The sequence below is a fragment of the Phodopus roborovskii genome, unplaced genomic scaffold, assembly GCF_943737965.1.
Source record: "Phodopus roborovskii unplaced genomic scaffold, PHOROB, whole genome shotgun sequence".
Classification (NCBI taxonomy): domain Eukaryota; kingdom Metazoa; phylum Chordata; class Mammalia; order Rodentia; family Cricetidae; genus Phodopus; species Phodopus roborovskii.
In genome coordinates, this window is record NW_026126480.1 from 28,152,960 (window position 1) to 28,177,533 (window position 24,574).

General features: G+C 43.6%; 1 protein-coding gene across 1 annotated transcript in view; it reads right to left on the reverse strand.

Moving 5' to 3' along the window:
- Window positions 1–24,216, reverse strand: part of Gpr139 (G protein-coupled receptor 139) — a 45,697-nt gene extending 21,481 nt beyond the window's left edge. Inside the window, exon 1 of the mRNA XM_051192046.1 lies at window positions 24,042–24,216. Coding sequence (XP_051048003.1) covers window positions 24,042–24,144 — 103 coding nt within the window. The 5' untranslated portion in view covers window positions 24,145–24,216. The remainder of the gene's footprint in view (window positions 1–24,041) is intronic.
- Between the last annotated feature and the right edge of the window lie 358 nt (window positions 24,217–24,574).

Genomic DNA, 24,574 nt, shown 5'->3' on the forward strand with positions numbered 1-24,574 from the left:
TGGTGTACTGTGTTGATAAGAGAACTCTCTGTGTATTGGATGTATTAACCCATTACCAACTTCCCATAGCTGCAGCTGACTATGGGCTTCTCAGATCTATCAGAATGCAACACCATTGAGAGTTGAGGACCATTTGCATCTAGCACTAAATTCATACTAATAAAGTGGGTAATATTTTCATCCATTATAGATGAAAAATGCCAAGGTCTAGAAGAGGAGCATGATCATATCTAATGTACCAGCCAACTTTCGTATCCTCCGGCATGAGTCGTATAAGAGCTGGGCAAACCTGGTACATTTAAAATAGTGGTTCCCAAGGGATGGACATGTAACCCAGGATGGAGAGTTTGCATAGAATATGCATCATATTACCCAGAAAGCCTCTCTTTACTGAGTACTTATTGCACGCATCTTACCTGCTGAAGGATTAATATGTATTGAATTTAGCCCTCATAACATGAGATGGATATCATAACTATCTCGTTTTTAAAGATGAGATATGAAGGCTCACAGTGATTAGGTAACTTTCACAGATCAATCAACAAGAGTGTACTGAACCTTGAATTCAGACACAATTTATGAGACTCTAAAGTCCAATATGATGTTCATATTTTTTAATCAACTTGGGAGAATGGGTCATTATGTATAAAATTAGTCCACATTGTCTTTATTTCCCTTCTAGGTTAGCAGTTTATATCAGCAAGCATGTTTGTGGTATGAGAGAGTTGGGGAAAAGAAAAGAATGACTTTTAGAGGAGCCATATGGCCTTGGGGACCCCTAGGAATAAAAGGAGGAGGAGAGGATAAAGGGATTTCTGGATCTAATGACTTTCATGAATTCTACTGCACATGACTGAGATGACCCCATTGTCTCTTCCGGTGCCTAGTGATGTTCCCCACTGGCTATTCTCCATGGCACTCATCCCATGTGTTCACTTTCTGCCTTCCCTGCCCATCTGCTCCAGCTGGTGTCTGCCTTGGGCAGAGGATGGTCATTTATTCTTTTGCTGTTTTGCAGATCCAGGGTGATGGTCACTGGGTGCCAGGGGACTAAAAGGAAGTCAGAGGCTTCCGGGCTGTTCATCTGGAGTTCACTGGGGTGTCAGAGGCTAATTGTGGCTCTGCTTGGGTTGTCGCTGTTTGATTAAGCATCTTGAGCTAAGCATTATCCATCCAACGGTTGCCAGGGGTACGTATTTTTAGCAGTGGGCAAATAGCTTATCAATTGTGCATATAAAATGCAGCCAAGAGAAAGCCATCATTTTCTGTGACCCTGCCTTGTTCTATGAAAACAAGGACAAAAGAAGCAATAAACAATGTTGGTATTCACATATCCATTTAACATTTCTTTCCTAAGCCACTTACCATGCAACAGGCACTGTACCAGAGACAAAGATGCAGTGATGAGCAGTCACACAGTACTCCCTCTCCACAGGAAGATCATATCCTACTCTGGCCTATAGGGCTGTATTCTGCTACCCAACAGCTCTGTGGTAAGCTTCTCTCATTTGGGGGCATATGCAGAACATATGTCTTGTGCTGTTCATGCAGAAAGGACATTGGACATGCAGCAAGTATTGCTCAAGAGATGCGACAATTTTCTGGTCCATCGTCAGGGTCCAGGGAAATCTTAAAGATGAAGGAAAAGGCCATGGAGAACCGTCAAAAGACCCAGAACAGTCTGAGCAAAGGCATGAAGATGTGACTGTGAGAAACACACTCAGTAAATAGAAACATGAGAAATACAGTAAAACTAAAGTTCTCCTGTCACTGACTCAAGCTGTCTTCATAGCCTTCAGGCTATTGCTCTCAGGGGCCACTTCCTAAAGGCAGCTCAGTGCCCAACAGCCAAGGCTGTGTGTAAGCTGCAGTGATCCATCTGGCTTCAAAACCCTGCTGTTTTCTAGTCTAAGGTATGCATCCAGTATCCTCAACAGCTGGGGCATTTGGAGGAAGATGAGCTAGTATGAACATGCTGGTATAGTTCTCCTGCTTCAGACAGTTCAAGAGCTGACTTCAAGGGCCATGGATCCCATTTTATGGCAGAGAAAGTCTCTCAAGGGCTCCTGGCATTATCCCAAAAAGATGTGATGAATAGAAATGGGAAGCTGAATATGCCTCTGCTACTTTCTGGCTATGTGATTTGGGGCAATGGTTCATCTTCTCTGTGAAATAGTTTGCTCAGCTGTGAGAAACAAGATGATGTGGTACCCATAAGCTTTTGTGATGATCTCATGAATTACACAATATGGGGACTGTGCCTACAGCAGTGTCTAGCACATATGTATATGTATATGTATATGTATATGTATATGTATATGTATATGTATATGTATATGTATCTACTGCTATTAGACAAACAGTCTTGAAGTAGACTCATCAGGTCCAATTTGCTAATAACTATTAATGTAACACTACTTAGTTTTTGGTGTTCGGTCAGTGCTCTCTGCAGACAACAGCAGGTCTGGTGTATTATGAATGCTCTAGAAGATGTCTAAGGGGTGTGTTTTTCCTATGACACTCTGGAAAGCCTCCTTGCTCTGCCTTCAACATAGATGCTGGCTCTGCTTTGCTCCCAGGCTGTCTCTCTGAGCTACCATGTCGTAGCAGGTCTGAGACTCCTGGTTGGGTGGAAAGCCAAATAGATACTCAGAAAGGTGTGCCATGGTGACAGAAGACAGTGTATGGTAGAGCCACTTCCAAAGGCAGCAATCATCTGACCCAAGGATGTGCAAGTTGTCCTGGAAGAAGAGCCATGCATAATTAGTAAAGAGGAAGGGCCAAGTGAGTGGACTGACATTTTTCAAATTGGCTGTTTCATGCCTATGTTAGGATTTGAGCTTCATTTGAAAATCAGAGGGGAAGGGCCAGGGAGATGGTAAAGTTCTAGCTAGCCCACAGTCCTGATGACCTGAGTTCCACTTACAGAACCCATGTAAAGAGCTGGATGGAGTGGTGAGTGCCTGTAATCTTAGCGCTCCTGCAGCAAGATGGGAGCAAAGACAGGAGGGTTGCCCAGAGTAAGCAGTACAGCAACAGAAACAATGAGGGAGACCCTGCAACAAGACGGAAGTCAAGAATGTTGAGACACCAGAAAGTTATTCTCTGACTTCCATGTGCACACACCTGAACTCATATATGCACACAAATAATGCATTATGAAGAGAAGAAAACGGACAAAAGGTCATGCTGACCCCACACTTCCACGTAGGGTTGTCTCCAGCTCAAGTTGTCTTCATCAGGCCACCTTATCTATGCCATATTTTCCCTTTTCTCAGAGAGAGAGAGAGAGAGAGAGAGAGAGAGAGAGAGAGAGAGAGAAGGAGGTGTGGGGAGGAGGAATGGGTAGACAGAAACAGAGACAGAGAGAGATAGTGGCTGGAGAAGTGGAGACACTCCATTACCTCAATGGCTTTGCAGCCATTGGAGGGGCTTTATCTTAAGGCAATGGGAGTCACTAAAAGGTTTTGAGCATTAAGGGGTTTTCTAAGTATAAAGCTTATTATTTGTATCAAACCGCAGGCATCACTGAAGGGTAATGAAGTGTGTGTGTGTGTGTGTGTGTGTAGCAGAGGCTCTGCCATGCATATCAATAAAGCTGGTAAATATGGCCTGCTCTAAAGCTTTCTTATCCATGTGATGTGACAATAAGGGCAGGTCTATTGAGAAGTTGAGAAGTAACCTCTTCCCACACAGTGTATACTTCCTTGTCCCCCCCCCCCATTAGTTTAACAGAGGAAGGACCTGAGGGATCTAGATGTTTGAGAATATTAGCAAATTCTCCAGCACTCACAGCCCAGATGCATGCCCTCTAAGGTTGCCCTCACCAGGATGTTCTGTTCCACAGTGGGACCTGTGTTCACATGCAGGGTTGAAGTGGTGTTGTCTGTGATGGGAGATGTGGACGGGCAGGGAACAGGCCATACCCAGAGGACAACAGAGGACGATTTCTAATTATCTGGGGGCCTTGGGAAGCAATTTTCTATGGTTGGAGAAATTGGATTTTTTTTTAAAGTTTTTAGTGTGTATGTGTGTATGAGCTTGCTTCCAGCCCAAGAACACAGCTGAATGACATGTAGGTCAAGGAGGCATAATTATATGGAAATGGCTTTAGTTTGGGAGCTTCTGAAAACCCACCCCCGTACCCTGGGAGTAGTGGAGTGGAAGGAGCTTTGGGCTTTCCCAAGCAGAAATGAATCAGCAGCAAAAGGATGCCTTGGAATGTAGGAACAATTTGTTTCTTTCTGACTTCAGGACACAGCCTGCGCTCCAAAAAGGGAAGAACTGCACCTTTCTAACTCAGCCATGGTGGTGTGCATCCCCATAGTGGCATCAAAAGCTTATGGGACCTTTAAGAGGTGGGGCTTTGTGGTCATTGGTTAATTCGTGATTGTCCTTTTATGTTTATTTATTCTGTATGTGTGCATATATGACGATACGTATCATGGCATAGACGTGATGATGAGAGGTTGGTGTGAAATATGAGAGTTGGTCCTCACCAACCATCATGAAACAGCTCACTAGCTATTGCCTGTTCTTCTGGGGAAACCGATTCAGGTCTCACAGGAGTTAACTCCTATGAGAGTAGGTTTCACATGCCAAGCCCAGCCTCTCTAGCCTCATTTCTCCTCACACCAAGTGGCTTCTCTTTTCTGAATGGACTTCTTTCTGTGTCAGTGCTTGCTGTTATGTTGTGACACGACTAGGACACCCTTGCCAAATGTTGGCATTGATTGTGCTTTTGAATTTTGTAGCCACCAGGGTCATGAGTTAACTAAAACCTCTTTTCTTTATACATCACCCAGTCTCATATTTTTTGTTTTAACAACACAAACCACTTTAAGGTAGTGACCTTGGGAAAGTTAGTGAAATTTCTGTCTGTTGAGGAAAAATGAGACTGAAAACTGATTCTATGTGAATAAAGGGCTTTGAAGAGCTGGACATAGGTAGTAGGCATGACTGGAATTTTGCCTTTGCTCAAGGATCCTTCTGGTTTTACTCAACACTTCCCCCCCCACTCTATGGAGCAATGAAACTCTCTAAACAAGCCACACTGTCTCCAGGTTTTGGTCTTTGCTCATGCATTCCTCTTTTCCTATAGTCCCTTTCCCATCCAGCTCATCTGAATAATACTTGCCTATCCTTCATGAATTGTCTGGGCACCCACCAGCATTGACAGCCTGATGTCCCCAGACTTGCTATAACCTTGTCTACAAAAAAGCAACCGATCATCTTTAACTCGGAGGAAAATTTGCAACATGTAAGACAGGACACCATGTGACTGTGGGAAAAGCAATTGCCCCCCCCCCCAATAGTAAACAGTAAAAATCTCTGCAGGAGCAGTAAAAATGAGAACAGTGGCAATAAATGACTCTATATCCTTTCCTGTCACAAAGGAAGTGGTTATAATCATTACAATAGCTCTTATTTAGCAGCCTCTTATCACAAGCTAGAAATGGTGGAAAGAGCTTCATATTTAATGATCATTGTGTGCCCCTCACTTTGAAAGGGGAATTTTATTAGACCCTTCTTATAATGCAGAGGATATGGGCTTAGATTTAGTGACTGCTCCAAAGTTACTACTTACTAAGGGTCAGGGTCTGGATTTGAACCCATGTCTCCCTCAACTGCAATATATCAGTTGCCACGAAAGGACCATTGCTGTCATCAATATTCACACAGTCTGCAAACCAGAAATGTGACTATCTGTTCTGCTGGGCTGCTCCCTATCATGAAACCATCACCAGCTATTTACAATTTCAGGGGACCCTGCCCTTTCCTTGCTTTTGGATTCCCCAGAATGACTAAGACACTCTGGTCAAACCAGGAAAGGGTAGGGTTCTTTCCTGGTGGTGGAGTCACAAGTTCAAAGTCACAGAAGTGTGAACACATGCTGTGTTTACAGAACTGTAAGATGACAGGCTTGGCTGGTGTGTGGACCGCAGGGGAATGAGCGATGAGAATTCGAGAGCCCAGTGTGATAACCTCGATGAAATTGCTTTGCAAACTTCCAAGGTTGTTTTGGGGACTGTCGGAGATAACGCCGGTGAAACAGCTTTGCACACTGGAGGAGCATTAGGCAAATGTTAATTATCATGAGATATTTTGGAGGTAGCCTGATTGGTATGGGGAACAAGATAGCAGAAAATTAAAATAGCTGCTAATTTCTCTTGAATCCACATTCTCAAAAGCATTCATACATGAAAAACCTCTAATTCCATTGCTCTCATCTCTCCTCAGATAAATAGATTATAATAGATTTTTAGAAACTAATAAAAATTCAGCCTGGTTCCTGGTTATTGATTTCACAACCAGGTTTAGCAACCTGGAGTAATATTTTGTTGCTTTCCTGTAAGGCCATATCGAGTTAATTCTTTATCGAAATACTTTTACTCTATGTGGTTGTGTCTCTTTTCTTGGCTGTCATGACACTAGAGCTCTCATGCAAGTAGCTTCATGTCCTTCTGTCTTGTTTAGGGATGGGTACTTAGTTTGCCCTATGATACCTGAGGCACAGAAGAACTTGGTGACATTCTTTCAGAATGTAGCATGGGATATTCACCTTGCACATGAGTTGCTATAGGGGCATCTTTACTCTGTTTTAAGTCTGCTGTCCTCAAAGCCATTCTGCCTCTTTGGTCAAAAACTTAATCTGTTTTCCCCATTCTAATAAAATACTGTAGATAAAACTAATTTACCTAATACATATTCATGTTTCTAATAAAGAATCCAAACTTGCATGCCAACTGGAGTCACATGTATGACAAAAAAATATAAGAGGTGGAAGCTACTATAATCATGATAATATTATTAATTATAGCAATGAGTTAATATAGTTCAAAACCCAGAAGAATCCACTGAAAAGTTATAAAAGGGATGAAAAAGAGAGGCACAGGGGCTTAATATATCAGCTGTGACTGATCAGAAAATAGGATATGAGGATTCCATGCACACCCTAACCACTTACCAGAGGGCAGCTACATTTTAAGTGGGGGGGGGGGTAGGGACAGAGCTTTCTTCCTATTTTGGTTGTATTTTGTCTCCTGTGTCCTCAAGCAGCTCAGCAGTCTCACACCATCACTCACATTGCTACCATGACTTCCCTGCTCCTACTAAAGTGAAAAATGTGTTTCAATTCTCACTGACACCCTTCTCATGGAAACATTTCTTCTTGGCTTGTGGAGATACTTGGGCATGTCCACAGATGGAGATTCCTATACTCATGTCTGAAGAGAGGGGTTATAGCTTTGATGAATCACCCTTTTGAGCGATGTTGGAACCAAGAGCTGTACTTCTGGAAGCAATATGAACCCCCTGGCCTCCTGCTGCATATAAGACTGGAGGCTATGACACCAGGTGAGTAAATTGGAAGCATGGCTTTGCCACAGTACTACTGTGACCATGAACCATTCACGTGTAACGTTGTGCTTCTGTTTTATTAAACATTTTTACATCAAGGCTGGAGAGATGGCTCAGTGGTTAAAAGCACTTGATGCTTTTGTAGAAGACCCAGATTCTGTTTCCAGCACCCACATGGTGACTCACAACCATCAGTAACTTCAGTTCCAGGAGATCTGACACCTTCTTTTGACCTCCATAGATACCATGTACACACATGGTATACTTACATACATGTTGGTAAAGCACTCATACACAGAAAAATAAAAATAAACAAATCTTTAAAAAGCGTCTATTTCATGGATTTAGAAGTATTGGACTAGTCAGTTCATGTAAGGTACTTAACAATGGTGCCTAGTGTAGAGCAGGTACTCAGTTAACATTAGTAATTGTGATGATTAATCTTAATGATGTAGAATCACCTAGAAAGTGAGGTACACTTCTACAAAATGTGATTCCAGAAAGCATAAATGAAGAGAGCATGGCACTATCCTGTGATGATATCTTGCTTGTACAAACAAAGCCTATATGAAGGTCAGAGAATGGAGTGTGCCATGATGGTTAGCTAGTGGCAAGCTCTATTCTCTGACCTTCATCCAGGCTTTGTTTTGCAAGCAAGACATCACCGCACCATCCCATGGGTTGTAGACCTGGATAAGACAAAACAGGAAAAGAGAAAGCCAGAGAGCCCTAGCATTTCCCTTCTCTCTGCTCCTTGGCCACTGTAATGTGAGCAGTTCTGCTTCTCCATGTTCTACTCCACTGTGATGATGAACCCTCTGAAATGATGAGCCAAAACAAGCCATTCACTCGCTCATTTTTGTGAGCTCTTTAGTGGCAGCGATGCAGACTCTGGCTAATTGAGCTAATGTGGCAACTGATGAATGTAGGAGTTGGCACTCTGTGGCTGTGAGATCATCCTGCGATTTTTCTCTAAAGTGAACCACTCTACTGTATGGTAAAATGCCATACACAAAGGATGTTGTAAAATGTAAAACATGGCTAAATATTGAGCATTTCACACAGCATAATAATAGTTTCTCAGTTTATGTTTTTGCCTACTGGACAGGACATGTCTAACAAGTGAGGACAAAGATCATTCTTTCTTGCTTAGTCATGAACCTCATGAGAGAGTTGCTTGGCCTGTGTGTGATGACAAATAAATCTGTGGTCAGCATGTACAGAGCACCGTGGACCTCAGAAAGGAGGAGGGTGGGTTCCACAGAACAGGCAAAACACATTTGCCTCTTCCCACCCTATCCCCAGTACTACCACCAACCCATGGCTGGTGCCGGCAAGGTTTATCTGTGGCCCATGAACTATACCTTCACCAATACCAGAAACCTAGCTCTAACTGTCTCTGTGGCACCAGTAGCTAGTAGACAATTCTCAAGGGAGCGGACAATGGGAAACCCCCACAAGATTCACAGGGTGGGCTCTACGTTGATGCCTTTAAAGGCTTGCATTAATCATGGAAGGTACAGTCCTGGTTTGAAGGCCTGCAATATAGTTGCATTTTTCAACTCTGCCTTCTAGAAGTAGCTTGGGGAAACCACTTAACTCTGCTGAGCTTCCGTTACATAATGGATGAGTTCTTTGTAAGTTTTAATTCACTGCATATTGGTCAGCACTATATTAACATTAGTGATTGTTATTGATGACTCTATAAACATTAGGAATAGCATCTTGCATGGATTGGGTGGCCAATAAGCATTCACTACATGAACTGGATTTAGAATTCTGAATCTGTGCTGACACTGAATCCCTCTATGGGTGACAAGAGAAACCTAGAAAAGAACTGGATGAAGAAAGTTTTTTTTAGGAGATTTTTTTTTTAAAAAAAAATCACAATATGCTAGTTTATGGGCAAAAAGAAGCAACTCCAGTTTCCATTTTGTAACAGGATGGGGTGGAGAAGGAATTCACCTATGTGTCCTTGTTTAAGAAATGATTTCAAGTAATTAAACCACCTGCTTAGAGAGAGGACAAAGGGGACATTGGGAGAGTCCTCAGTCAAGAAGGAAGATAAAGTTCCTTAGAATGTCTGCAAAGACCAAGATGGGAGAGTGAACCAAGACAGAGGTCAGTAGACAGAACATTTGTCTTGCCCCGTGCCCTGAATGCCAACATCTGCAGGAGGGCAAGCACAAAACATGAGCAGTGATGGGCAGACTTAGCTCACCTCAGCTCTGCTGCCTGCTAGCTGGATGACCTTGGGAAGGTCACTTTCTTTTACAATCTGCTTCCTTATCTGCTAAGTTGACATGATGGAAGTGCCAGGCTTCCAGGTATAGCTGTGAATATTAAGTGAAGCAGTATGAAACAAAATGCCTAGCAGATATTAAGTACCCAGTAAATAGTGGTAGTGAGAATTATGATGATGATGATAAAAATGATACTTACAATTGCAATGTCTCAAGTTTCTTATAGGTTGATACGAAAACTAAACTTATAAAATTTGAAAAGCAAATATATATATATATATACACTTGTCCACCCATATGCTCATCTGTCCATCTACCTATCTCCCATCCATCCTTCCATCCATCCATCCATCCTTCCATCCATTTATTCATCCATCTACCCACCCAATACTTTCTAATCTTTAATTGTGTGCCAAGGACTAAAAGAAAGCAGAAGAGATGCCTACTGTCAAGACACTTTTTGTTTGTTTGTTTGTTTTAAGGGCAGAGAACACGCACTATGCTCATTTTGTCTCTCCTTCATTTGTTATCCTCTCTGACTCAAAACTGGATCTCACAAACCTAAACACAGTTCTTCATGATGTAGTCTGAACAGCCTATGTGGAGAGCTAATAGGAAATCCTTACGTGGATTAAGTAAAGAAGACTTCTATTTGGTATCTGTTGTGTATATTGTCTTATGTACTGGTCTCAGCCAGATGAGCATTTTCTCTCATTTTTACCGATGATGACATGGAAATTTATAGATGTTAATTACACACAGGCAGAAAGCCCAAAACTTCAGTTTTTTTTTTTTTTTTTTTTTTTTTTTTTTTTTTTTTTAGGAAGCCCATTTAAGATGCCTGGGGAAGTAGGATAAGTCCAATTGTGATGGTGCAAATGGATGAGTGCGTGTGTTTATGTGTTTGCATGTGATGTATATAGTACTTGTAGACAAATTGGAGGCAAGAATAAAAACAGCCAACTTAAATTCCTTTGGAGACAAAATTAAGGAAAAACAAAACATCAGACATATGAAAAAAATCTGTGTGTTTTGGGAGGCAATGAGGAGAGGTATACTGAAAGGCATAGCATAAGCTTAGTCTCAAGGAGGCTTTGGCTCCAAGTTCTTTTCTTTTTGATGACAGTTTGGGGAGACTCATCAGAGGATATACAGATATTTTTGGAGAGCATGTCCTGATACATGGTATAGCTGACCTGGCCTTGAGTTCATGTTCCTCTCAAATGCAGCCATGCTTAGATTTAGAATGATGGATTGTTATGCTCGGTCTCCAAGTGCTACTTATGGGAAGGCACTGCTATCGAAGGTAATTAGGAAGACATTTCCCATATTCCAGAATGTATCTTTTGGTTGCTGATGGACAGGAGTGGGAGGTAGGGGTTGGTGCTGGTTCAGACCTCTTCAGGAAAGCAAGTGAAGGTGGCCGAGGAAATGGTAACCAGTGTCCATCTGACTAACATTTGTGGCAGTGTTTATAGTGCTGGGAACAATAAAAAGTCTTATCTCAAGGAAGAACCTTCTAGTCAGGTTGTCTAGTCAACCCTGCCCTTTGTGAGCTACATCTGTTTATACAAGATGTTCTTGGAATTTCTACCTTAGTTTTGTGGTAGAAATTTCTTGCCAGATTTCGTATCATCAGAGCTGAATGCAGTCATGGTGACAATGCCTGGCTGGCCAGAACTTCATCCCATTCATTTGTCAAATGACAGTGCTGAAGGTGACCTTCTCCATCCTGTTCACCTCTGTCAGTGACAGCTCAGAGCAGGCTCTTGTTTTCTCTCTGCTTATGATTCTGGCCACCCACAGCTTGATCATAAGCAGGACTTATCCATAGTCACAGTCAAGATGTCAGCTCTCCCTTGTTCTGTGGGAACCTAGCCATAGCTCCCAAGAGCTAGGCACAAATGTCCTTGGGGTCTGAGGACATCATGGACTTTGCCCATTGCTCCTTGTTATCTCTGTTTTCCCTGGAGTCTGATACTGATGATGCATGGGGCAGAGTTAGGGTGCAAGAAGCTGGCCATGATATGACCTCTGATTCTCACTCCTACTGAGTACCAGTGACTGTACTGTGAATGCTGTGCACAGTCCCCTCTTTCCTCTGTCTTGAGGTCCTTTTTACTGCAATGATCCTCGCCCTCTTCTCTGTCTTTCTCTTACCACCATCCATCACTTAATTTCTACAGAGAGCTTTGAATTACAGACTAGACCAAGACACATGCTCTAAAAACTGTGTCTTCTAGTAACACTCACAATAGCATCCATTTGTGCAAAGCACATTCATAGCAGCATATACTCTCATCTCTGACCACTTCTTGCTCAGTGTGTTCCAGCCACACTGGTTTTGGGTGTTGCCTCCTTAACACCTCTGGGCTTCTACTCTGCCTAGTCCTTCTACCTGTCATGCCCTCTCCTGGTGTTCCCCCAGCTAGTTTCTCAGACCTCACTCAAACATCCCCTGTCTGGGGAGCCTTTTTCTGATACTAGATTATGTAGCTCTCTGCCTCCTTTTCCTGTGACATGATTGCCAAAGTGGACATCAGTACCTCAAGTGGTTTTGTTTATATATTTGCTTACTGACTTGCCATTTTTCTCCTAAGTAGTATGGAGAAGTATAGTGACCTGCCGGGTATTCTTTGCTATTCCTAACACACAGAGCATGTCTGGTATATGAAAGGTCATAAGCATGGAGGAAAGCCATGATATGGGAACATATTCTGTGAGGGATGGGGCTTGGGTTCATTTAGTGATTGCTCAGCCTTGTCCTGTTCACAGCCCCATCCCCCCAACCCCCGGAACTTCCAAATGCTGTACCAATCTATACATTTTAGGGAAGCCACTGTATTTCTTCACAGAAATAGGGCAAGTGTGGTAAGCACTCTAAGGAACTGGACTGTGGAGGCAAGGCCTTGAGTGATAAAGGTAGGGAGCTGCAGCCTGGGTAGAGTCACAGTCCATTCTATGTCTTTGACAGTGGCATGTGCGTGCATATGTGTGTCTCTGCCTGGTATATCCATATGTGCATGTACATTCCTGGTGTGTGTGTGTGTGTGTGTGTGTGTGTGTGTGTGTATGTGTGTGTGTGTGTATATATATATGCGTGTGTGCGTGTGTGTGTGTGTGTGTGTGTAATCTGTATGTGCATCTGGCTAGAGTCCCTCAGTTGAATAAATGGGGCTGATAGCTTGTTTTGCACTTAGCTGAAATGATAAGAAATGTCTGTAGCAGAAAAGCAATTCCCCCAGCTCCACTGACTGCCAAGCATTCTGGCAAATAAGGGGGAAAGGAGTCACTGGTGGATACATTGGTTTATACACTGCAAAATGGCTTGTCCCAGCTCAGAGCAGTTCACCTGGCTTTTGTAAGTGACTGGCTTCCTGTGTCACTTTTCTTGCATCCATTTCCTTGTCATTCCAGATACCCTGGTCTTCTTTCTATCTTGATTTATGTGTACCAGTCCTTTCCTGGCCCAAATTGTTTGCTTTGTCTTCTCCTCCACCCCTTGCCCTTTCCTCCCTCCTTTCTCCTCTCTTCCCCTCCCTTCCCTTCTCCCTTTGTCTTCCTCTCCTTTTCCATTTCTTTCTCCTTCTTCCTCCTTTTCCCTTCCATGTCATGCTAAATTGAAGTGTTCTTTCTGGAGGGGAGTTTTTGTTGACCTCTTGATCTGGGTCAAGTTATCCAGTGGTAAAGTCTCACAGTATTATGGCATTTGCACAATTGAATTTTTGCATTTGAGTGTGTTTCTGATATCTTGTTGTTGTTGTGTGTGCACCTGCTCATGTACACTAGTTTGGTAGACTTGGTGGTATGTAAATTCCACAAAGAAAGGAATAAGTCTTTTGCAGTTTGTCATGCAGATAGCACAGTGCCCAACATCTGGCAATGCTAGGGACCTGGGTGGATAATGGGCAGATAGAAATGAAGCAAATCAACTATGACAATGCTTTCTGAGTTGTCTCTCCCCACTTTTATGGGGAAAATGAAGGCACATGTTTGGAGGACTAAAGTCATTGACTTCTTTGTAATATATATCAGCTTATTATAACCTTCATGCAAGAGAAGCCAGGCCACTCTGCATCCAGACTATAGAAAGCAAAGATACTTGGATATCCACCTAGAGATGTCCCCTTTCTTTAATCCCATGGAGGATTCACCTTGTATTCCATGTTCTTTGTATTTCTCCACAAGTGTTAGGGGTAGTATGGGTATTGAGGGTGCACAGTCATTTCTTGGGCTACAATGACCAAAGCACACAGGATTTGGAGTTTTGGGGCTCAACTATGTCTGGCTTGGGAGATGGTTTGGTCTTTTAGTGTCCAGTTTTTCATTCAGAGTATTGCCTTTGGTGAGTGTCTCCAGAATGTTGTCATGGTTCTGTTGTTGGGTACTGAATGTCTATATCCTCCTAGTTCATAAGTTGACCTCTTCATCCCAGTGGGATGTATTAGGAGGCAGGTACCTTGAGAGGCAACCATGTCAGGAAGGTGGATCAGTGTCTTAAATAAGGACCACAGTGAGCTCTTGGCCATTTCCTACTGTGGAAGCATCCCACAGGAAGCTTGCAGTCTGCTACATGTACAGATCCTGCATCAGAGTCAAAGAATGCTGGTATAATGACCTTGGGTTTTTAACCTTCAGAACAGTGAGAAATAAGCTTCTGGTGTTGCAAGCTGCAAGACTATTGTGTTTTTGTTATAGGAACCCAACCAGCTGAAATGCCCATGGACTTTTGATTTTTGTTTCATTTCAAGTCTGTTTCACCTATTATATTGTTTACTTTGCATTTTGTTTGAAAATGAATTGTCTTTTTTCCTTAAACTTGTGGGTTTATTTTTTAGGAAATAGAGAGAAAGAGAGAGAGAGAGAGAGAGAGAGAGAGAGAGAGAGAGAGAGAGAGAGAGAGAGAGAGAGGCTGAGAGGCCATAGAGACTGACTCATTTTCTAGTCCAGGCTGGCTTGGAACTTTCTATGTAGATCAGGCTGGACTCAAACTCATGATAGTCTGCCCACTTGGCTTCCTAAGTATTGAAATGACAGAAGTAAGGCACCATGACTAGCTCCTAGATTTACACTTTTATATAACAATGCTTTCCAATGTAAATGCAGTATGGATCATATATGCAGTTAAATTTTAGTAGCTACAATAAAAATAAAGAGAAACAAAAGTTTAACACTATATTTTAAACCACACATATCCAATGCATGAATACATGTATCTCATGTTAGTTACTGAGATGGTTAACTTTTTTTTTTTTGTGCTGGCTTCAAAATCCAGTGTGTCATTCACAGTTGCAGTACATTTCTTTGTGTGTGATGAATTTTTTGTGACCTCTATTTAGAGGTCATAAAACAGAGCTGAATGAATAAATTCATATCCAAGTTGTCCCAACCAGACAGTTATTTTCTAATAACCAAATGATCAGATTTTAATTGCAAATTAATTGAATTGAAATGAAAAATTCAGCATCTCACTTGCTCTCTTCCAATGTCAAGTACTCAATAGCCTTACATGGTTGGTGTCACTGTATCAAACAGCATAGAACCATGACTCACAAGCCAGCCTCCTTGCTGAAAAGAAAAGGTAGTCTTAAAAGCTGACACAGGACCTGGGTACAGCTCAGTGCTACACTTGCCTAGCATGTGTAAGACCTTGGGCTTTATCTCTAGTTCTGGGGAAATTATCTAATAGCAGAACACGAGGAGCATTAAATTCAAGTCAGATGCTACCACCGAGCAAGGTGCTAGGCCAGAAGATTCAGCACATATTGAGGTGTTAAAGGCACACTATACCAAGCTAGGATGCTCCTTTGATGGAATCAGGAAGTTTATGAGAAAGAACTGATGCTGCACACGGGTACCACTAAAAATCACCCTTGATGCCAACCAGAAAAAATCCTAATGCCAGGCAGTTGCTGAGCACCAGCTTCAGTCTATTCACCTTTACTCAGATCACTGGCAGGTCAATGGCAGTCGATCAAGGAAAGGAAGCCAAGATCAGAAAAGATGAGTTCTGCTGAAGCCTTTGCCATTCCTGGCCCTGCAACTTCAGGAAAGGTCTTGATCCCTCATTTGTAAATTGGGGGCATTTGGGCTCAGCAAAGAAGACAAAATAAAACACAAATCCAACCCATCCAGAAGCCATGGATTGACAGATACCATGCCTTGAGCTAGCCTGGACAATCTCACTTCATCCATGCCATAAGCCCTGAGAGAAAAGCATGGTACCCATTCCATGGGCTAAGCATGATGGCCACTTGCCAGAATCCTGTTAACATGAAGCCACAAGGCTGTGATTTTTATCCAGGTCGGGGTCTATTGTGCCCACATCCCAATTCCCTGTGCTGGCAGGTTCAAAGTACTATTCTGTTTCCCCAAAATGTTCTTTGTTCCAAGACCTTGTCAACATGCAGTTTGTAGTATTTCTTGGAGAAGTTCTGTTTAGTTTATGTTAATTCCCTGGATCAGGGAATTGGCATGTCTTCCTTCGGCCATGTATTTCTTTGGGTCTTTTGAATTATTCCCTCCTTCCCCTCTCTAAATTCAATGTTTTATTTTCTACTGTGATCCACATTGGAATTTCTGGATGCTTTTTGTGGCTTCCTTATCCTTAGGTTGTAAGTTAGCAGGCTAGGGGGCTGTGGCAAGTCTGCAGATAGATCTGCTTGGTTGGCTCAGGAAATGTTGGCTCACAGGATGTTTTTAAATTTTTAAAAAATTAGTTGCCAACATGGAAACATTGGTTATTCCATATAAATCTGGATCTCTGGGTTTTGGAACACTGAGTTGTTGGGCAGAAAGTCAAATGGCAGAGGACTGACTTACTGATACCCAGTCCCTAACTTCCTCACGGCCACTTCCTCGTGGTCACCTCCACTTGAGTCCCACTGTCATCTTCATGTGTGTACCACCATTTTCTCACGTAATGGCCTATAGGACTGCTCTAACATTTCCTAGCTATGTGAACTTGGGTAGGTGACCCAAATTTCTCACCTGAAAATGGATGATGACATATACATGCCCAAGACTCCTCATAGGAGTTAAACGAACTCACATATTAGAAGTGCCTTGATGAATGGCTAGCACACAGTAGGTGTTATATGAGAGCCAGTGATTATTAAGAACAAACAAAGGTTTGGGGATTCGATATATTTATCTGTCACTGAGGGGAACTGAAAGGCATGAACAGTAATGTGTTTTCAGTAACACACAAGGGATGTTTGGAGAAGTGAAACATTCAAAACTGGACCACTTTGTTCACAGATATTATCTGACTGCCTCCTTGCAGGTGTTTGAATTTATGACACCTGCATCCCCCTTCTTACCCAGATTTACCGTCTCTGATGGGTTGGCATCCTCTCCCAGGCTTTGCCTATGTCTTTTAGCTGCACATGGAAGTTTGCTGGTGGGACCCTTTCTTTTCATGACACTGGATGCTTTTTCCAGGCAACTGAATGTGGTAGTCACTCATGCTTGCTGGCTTCAGCTGAAGGCTGAAGGTGTCTCCTGCACCAGCACTTTTTCTGAAAGTTGCACAGAGACCCAGGCAAGCCTTTTAGGAAGGCCCATTCCCTAGGCTCGTGAAGGGATTTATTGATGACACATGGGCTTGTTCTTCTCTGGCTTGCTAGGGCACAGTTTTACCACCATTGTGAGTAGAACCACATATTTATGGTAAAGATCCATGTATGAAGTGTGGCTACTGTGTCCTGTAGGACACAGGCCTGGCTTGAACACGGGGACATATTAAACAATGAAACAATGTCAGATGTTATTTATGGAGATCCTACCATGTATGAGGGACTGTGAGGAGACTTTGTGTGCTTTATTTCTAATTGTCACGGTAATAATGTAAGACCTGGAAGGTTAATAACATTATCAAACTCTTACTCCATGTGAGAGCAAGCGTACCAAGAAAGGAACTAAGCATTTTCACAATTTATTTTATTTTCAAAATAGCCCTTTGGAACATCCACTGTTAATATCTTTCTCATGGCTGAGGAAGATGAGGATCAGAGAAGGTGAAAATTTTGCCCAAAATGCCAGATTGTTAAGCAGAGGAGCCAGAATTTGAATTCTGGGTGTATGGTATCAGGTACTTGCCTAACTGGTGACCTTGATATCCCTCTGTTGTGGATGAAAGAACCAAGGCTCAGAGAGGTGAAGTGTTATACTTGAGGTCACACTAGCAAACAGGATGCAACTCCACATCCAGTTCTCATGCAATGTATTTTACTCCCAACCCTGAAGAGCAGAACTGAAGGAATGACTGCAGGAACTGTAGGAAGGTAAGGTCTGGGATGCAATTTTCCTGGCTCTATCTCAAGCCTGGGAAGGAAGCTTCCAGCAGAGCTGTGTCATGAGTTTGTGATCTCATAAGCTTATACTGCTTTATTCCACTTAAGGGTCGTGTCTCCTACTAGAGCCTAGGCAGGAGCAGCTTTTGTTGTAACTTTGATGGCCTCTCTGAGGTCATATGGTGAGTGACTGACAGAGGAACCTGGAATCCAGAGTTCCAAATCTAGTGTTCTTTGTGTGGCTCATATATGGTCAAATGTGTCTGATTATGGCACAGACAGGATGCAGGGTAAGTTAGGCCCAGCATGCAGAGCTGTTTAGAATCAGAGTGCCTGTGTACCTTGACAGGAAGCAATGCCCATGAATTTGGATTCAAGGCTACAAAGGAATGCTACACGGCTGTATAAAGGAATGACAAGTTTCATACATTCTCTGCAAATAATTGACACTGTAAATGAAAAAAAGAAAAGGCAAATCACCATATAGTGTGCTTATTTCAGGCAGAATACAAATGAAGAGCTGAACTTGTTGAACTTCTCCATTTATATTTGCTGAATGTACTAATGTACCTTAAAAGAGGGTCAATAGGAAGTCAAGGCACAGTAGGAGTGGTCACTTGTGGGGTGAGGAATTAAAGATTGGAGAACAGGAGAAAGGGTTGGATAGGAGGCACTCCAGCCTGTGCCATTTCTTAATTTGAGGTTTTCATGCTTTATGGATGCTATTACCTATTTCAAAGGGACCTGCTAGCCTTCAGCTCCTAGAAGGTGCTACCTCCAAGGAATAAGCATTCATACTCTTCTGGTTTTATAAGGGAACTCCAAATTCCATTGATGTTATTTTTCCAGTTTTTAATTTCAAATTATTCATTGATGGCAGATGGAAATAACAGTTATGTTTTTTACATATTTAATCACTTATTCTGCAAACATACTGAAGCCACTTGTTAGTTCTCAGGACCTCCTTTGTGACTTCTGTTAAGCTTTCTATGAAGGCTATTCTACCATCCGTGAAGAGAAATGGATTGAATTTATTCATTTCTTGGCACCTTTGTTTCTCTTTCTTGCCTTATGCCTTATTCCACTAGCCAGACCTTACAGCACCATGTTGAATGAAAAATAGCAAGGAGGACAGCTCTTCCTGCCTGGCTTCAGATCATGGGGGTTAGGGGAGCACTCAGCCTCCAGCCCCTGAGTGTGATGGAAGTCTTGGGTTATTTGTAGATTCCATTTTAAATAATTCTCTTTATCATTTGTTTGATGAATTTGAACTGCAAGCACATATTAACTGTTGTTAGTGTTTTCTCCTCATCTACTAAGATGTATCACTTGGATTTTATATTTTTCAGTTTTTTAACGTTATTATAAAATGCTTAATGAATTTGGCATTCCCAGATAAACCCATATTCTGAATGAGTTAACTCTCTTAGATGCTAACTGAATAACTTAGCCATTTCTGGATTTTGTGCCTATGGTCAAGAGACTTATTGGTTTATGGTTTTATTTTCGGATATCTGTCTTTGATGGCGGTGTAAAGTTGGTATCATCAAACAAATTGAAATATCTCCCCACATTTCAGATGATGATAATGTAACTTACTGTGTTCAAAGTGCTGCGTTTAGTGCTAAATTCAGTCTTCACATCAATCCTACAGTGTATGGACTGTTATTATCTCTGTGGGATCCCTTGAAACAGGTAATGACATCCATACAGCTTGAAACCCTCAAATTTTAAGGGTGGGGAAACTGATGTGAGTTACTTAATGTCACTTGCCCGTAGTTACACAGTATATAAGCATCAAAACTAGGACATAGAATCCCACTCTTAGCCCATTTACTACGCCTTCTCTAAACAAAACTGATTGTGGGTTAAAGAAAACACATTTTTCAGGGTTCAGCCCAGTCACTGGGCCACTCATATCTTTACCTTTGGCTAATAACCTTGGTAACTGTAGTGTGTCAGGCTCCCTTCATCTCAACCCAGCCATCAGAAGCAGATCTCATTACCCTTGCTGGGCAGCTGTGGAAGTGTTCCTTCCTGTAGGGTGGGGTGCCATTTCAAACTATCATTTCCTTCCTCACTCTGCTTTCCTTCATGTCTGCAGCACCTTTCAGAAAGCAAAATTAAAAAAAAAAAATCTTTCAAATCCCCATTTAATTTTTGCGGGGTTCTTTCCTTATCAGGGCAGCTCACCTGTCATCACCTTGCTCTCCCCCTGGGCATTCAAGTTCCTAGTCTTTACCTTCTTCTGCCATCCCTTTATACTGCTTTGTCCCCACTAAGCCAATTAGCATCAGCTCTTCTGACTTAGCTCCTGTGTCTTGAGAAATAAGAAAACTCTCCCTCACTTAAAAAGGAGAAAGGAGAGAAACAGATGGAGTCTTATGAAGGGTAAGGGTGCCAATTTTCTTTGCTTTAGCATTGGGGATCAAGATTAGTTAGAACAGATTCCTGAAGCAAGAAAGGGTGGAGGGAGAGAGGAAGGAATGAATGAAGGAAGGAAGGAAGGGAGGAAGGAAGGAAGGGAGGAAGGAAGGAAGGAAGGAAATGTGATGCAACAGAAAGAGCAGGTGTATTTACCTCTGGTTTGGCTCTGTGGTTTTAGGGCATATGTGGCACTTCTCTGTATCTCAGATTACTCAACCATGAAATGGGTTCAGATGCATGTGTGGGTCATAAGGAGGTAACAGAGATGAAGTAATAGCATGCGGGTGAAAAGTCCAGCTGTGGGGAAGGCACTGAGTGAAATGTGCTTTTCTTGGACCACACATTATTCTGAGTGTTTGTAGGGTGAGGTTTTGCTATACTGCCTAACCTGGCCTTCAGCTTCTCATCTCAAGAAATCATCCTGCCTCGGTCTTCTGAGTAACTGAGACCATAGGTATGTATGACTTGAGTGATTTTTATATAATGTATCTGAATTAATAGATGCTATCTGGGGAGGAAATTACTCAGGATTTTACCCATTTTACTGTTGGGGCAAACTGTGGAACTGACAGGCTAAGAATTCCTCAGTGGCTAGTTCTGCCCATATTTCAAATTGGAATTTCTTGGACTCAGGCCAAGCCTGTTGCCCTGACACACACAGGCAATTACTTAAAGTAAGGGGCTAGACCACATGGCCGTTTTCAAGCTCTTTCCACCAACTTAGGGGGGTATGTGGCCAGAGACACCTGCCACTTTCCTGTAATTACTGGATCTCTCTTGGCAAACACCCAGGCATTCCCCATCCATCTCTCCATTTCCACTCACAACTCTGACAGCACTGGAGGGGGGGGGGATTTGGAAAACTTGGAGTGAGTTCACTGCTGGGAATAGTGATTCAATTAAATTCTCAGTTTTCAGCAATATTAGCAAGGTCTGTTGCTATGTCACACCCCACATAGTTGTATCTCTCCATCAACAATGGTGATGAGGGCTATCTAATTGATGGTGACTATAGGTTGAAGAGACCACCATGGTGAATTTTCAAGGCTAAATGATAGACTAAGTGCTATCCTCCAGGCACCTCCTGGACCCTATGCTGGTTCCCTAATCATTCGAGCAGACCCCTTCTCCTGACAACCCCATTCGATGACAATTATAACTGAAGCCACACAGTGACATCAATGCAGGAAACAGCCACTGAGCTGCATGCTTAATCACCTCCTCATCGTCACCAAAGCTGTCACTTGTTGCTACCACCCTAGGGAAAACCACTCTCATAATGTCCATTTTGCATAGAGAAACTGAGGCACAGAGACACCACATCACCTGACTCTGGTGGAGGCTGGATTAATCCTCAGTCTGTACTCTTCGTTTGTTGGGATATGTTTGCTTTCCTATATGGCTTCAAAACAGTGCTCCTCAACCTTCCTAATGCTGAGACCCTTCAATACAGTTCCACATATTGTGGTGAATCCAACCATAAAATTATTTTTTTGCTACTTCATAACTGTAATTTTGCTACTGTTATGAATCATAATGTAATTACTTATGTTTTCTGATAGTCTTAGGTGACCCCTGTGAATGGGTCATTTGACTCTCCAAAGGTTGAGAACCCACAGATTGAAAACCTCTGCCTATGAACCAGCCTTCCAGGTTATTAACAAAAGTGTTTGCTCATGGTTTGGGGTAAAACTGATCCCCTCTTTGAGCTTCTCTAGGAGCTTGATCCTTTTGCAACCAGCGACTGCCTCTAAAGGCAGATGCTGCCCTTGTGAGTTTCCTGAATCCAGGGACTGGCCCCTGAAGACCCTTGGGAACTCTTTGGTACAGCCTTAGTATTGCATACAGTAGGTGGTCAAAACTGTTAGCTAAGTTCAAATTGCAGCCCTTCTCTGTCTTAAATACCTAAGCTCTGGACTGAATCAATGCCAAGCACAGTGCCTAGCATACAGTGGGTGCCAAAGCTATGCGTGGGAAAGACTGTAGCTGTTCAGGAGAGTTAAACTATAAAGGTTCAGGACACTTTGACTTGAGGTCCTGACAGTCCGAACATTCCTTGTTCTCCTAACCTCATTCCCCGTTTTGGACTCTTGGAGGTCATCTTCCTTTTCTTTGCAAACCCTTGGGTTTATAGAACAAATACCCGAGAGAGCAAGCGACCAGCACAAGCAACAGGAGAGATGGAGAAGTCAGGAAGGGGGTTAGTTACACTGTGATGGGGGCAGGGTGCTCTTACAGGGAGGGGCTCTTCTACACTTAGCAAGCATCACATATAACCAACCTCTCAAAAACTCATTTCCCAATAGAGAGCACTGGGGACAGGCTTTGGAGGGCAGGAAGGGGAGGGGGAGAAAGGGGGAGAGGGAGGGGGAGGGGGGGAAGGGACAGCCTGGAAGGAAATCAATTTAATCTCCAGGTAATTACAGGAGTGCCTACCTGGTAGGGTACATCAAAGGTGGAGCCCCTCTCCTAGGCAGGGATAAGTCAGGGGGGGAGGTTGCATTCACAGAGGGATCCAGGAGCCTATGTTAGGAAACTTGTGCTTGCCTGTCATGGTCACCTTGGAAGTGGGGATTGCTGGAAACCATCTCTGGATTCCCTAAATGTTTGAGGAAGGGAGAGGTCTCTGATCTTGGAAGACTGAAGCCCAACTTCTCAGGATCCTAGGATGCTCAGAGTACAGATGCCAAGTGGTGGAGGTTGAGATGCTATCTTGGACTGGGCTTTTTCTTTCTGAGCCTTTCTGTCTGTAGCTCTCTCTTCTGCCTGCAAGTGACTCCAGGAATGCCCATGACACCATGGGGTAACATGATTATTCAAAGACCCAAAACTGAGGCAACTGCACCCCACTCATCTTCCTGGTCCCACTTGCTCTCCCACACAGTCCAGACAGACACCCCTCCCCTCTCAGCAGCTCATCTCTCTTCAGGAATTCACTACAAGTCTCAGCTTCACTTTCAAGAGGACATTACGACGACATGGGACCAGCTAGCCACTCATCTGCCTCACCCTGGGAGGGAAGACTGGGATTGACCTGGAGGCAAAGCCAGAGGAGACAGATATAAACTCAAGGAGACTGTCATCCCCTGAGATGGTAGTCTTGGCAGCCAATGCGCTTCTCTGCACAGTTGCCCCGTTCCGGTTCAGCCCCGACCAACAGACCAGGTGTACCCCTTGACTCTTCCTGGCCACAAGGAGACACTTCACTCCCTCAGGGCAGATAGTGGGTAGCAAGGGTTCATCCCATTGTCCCTTAGACTAGAGTGGCCAGTATCAAGGTCTTCATGTAGCATTAGTCAGAGATAGGGTGGCAGAAGTAAATGTTCTCAGCTGAGGTGACAGTGCGGGACAAAGGTAGGGGAGAAACCTTCCCTAACCTTTCTGCCCGGAAGCTGCAGTTAAGTCTCAAGCAGCCCTTGTGGGACCCTTCAGAGATGAGAGATGAGAGAGAGAGAGAGAGAGAGAGAGAGAGAGAGAGAGAGAGAGAGAGAGAGAGAGAGAGGGAACACGGGCGCGCTTTGGAGTGGATGCATACCCACAAGTCAAAAATGCCCTAGCGAGATGTCCCTCCATCCTCATCCTCCACAGTTGCCACCAAAGCGTAAACTTTGTTATTTTTCAAAGCGGGCTCCAGGGCACTTCCCGAGAGGGTGTCTGGGACCCCGGAGGTTGCAACTTGGGGCTTCCAGATTCCCTCCCTCTCCCCAGGTCCCCTCACCTGGTAATCCGAGGCACAGCAAAAAGCTGTAGTAGACCACCGGCACGAAGCCCAAGCCGCAAGCCGAGCTGTTGGTGGCGAGGTGGGCGTGCGTGTGCTCCATGAGCGCGCCCCTCGCCGGGCTGGGCTCGGCACAGCTGCCAAGCGGGTGGGGATCAAGCAGCAGCTGGGGCGGGATCCCTGATCACAGCACCGCGGGAGCCGCTTGCAGCCCTGGCCGGTGTCCTCAGCTGGCTCCGCACCTGCCTTTCTGGATCCGCTGCTCCTCTCTCCAGCAGGGAGCAGGGGATGCGGGAGGGGCTCTAGAAGCCTGAGTGTGCACCTCCCTCCTAGGACCGCTCAGCTCCCGCCTCAGAACCCCGGCCCGGACGCCGCTCTTCGCAGCCAATCAGCAGCTGCCTGAATGGTGTGTGTGTGTGTGTGTGTGTGTGTGTGTGTGTGTGTGTGTGTGTGTGTTGTTCACGCTCGCGCGTGCACGCGCTGGGGCTGAGGGTATCGGGTGGGATATTATAGTGGAGCTGGGTCCCACTGCG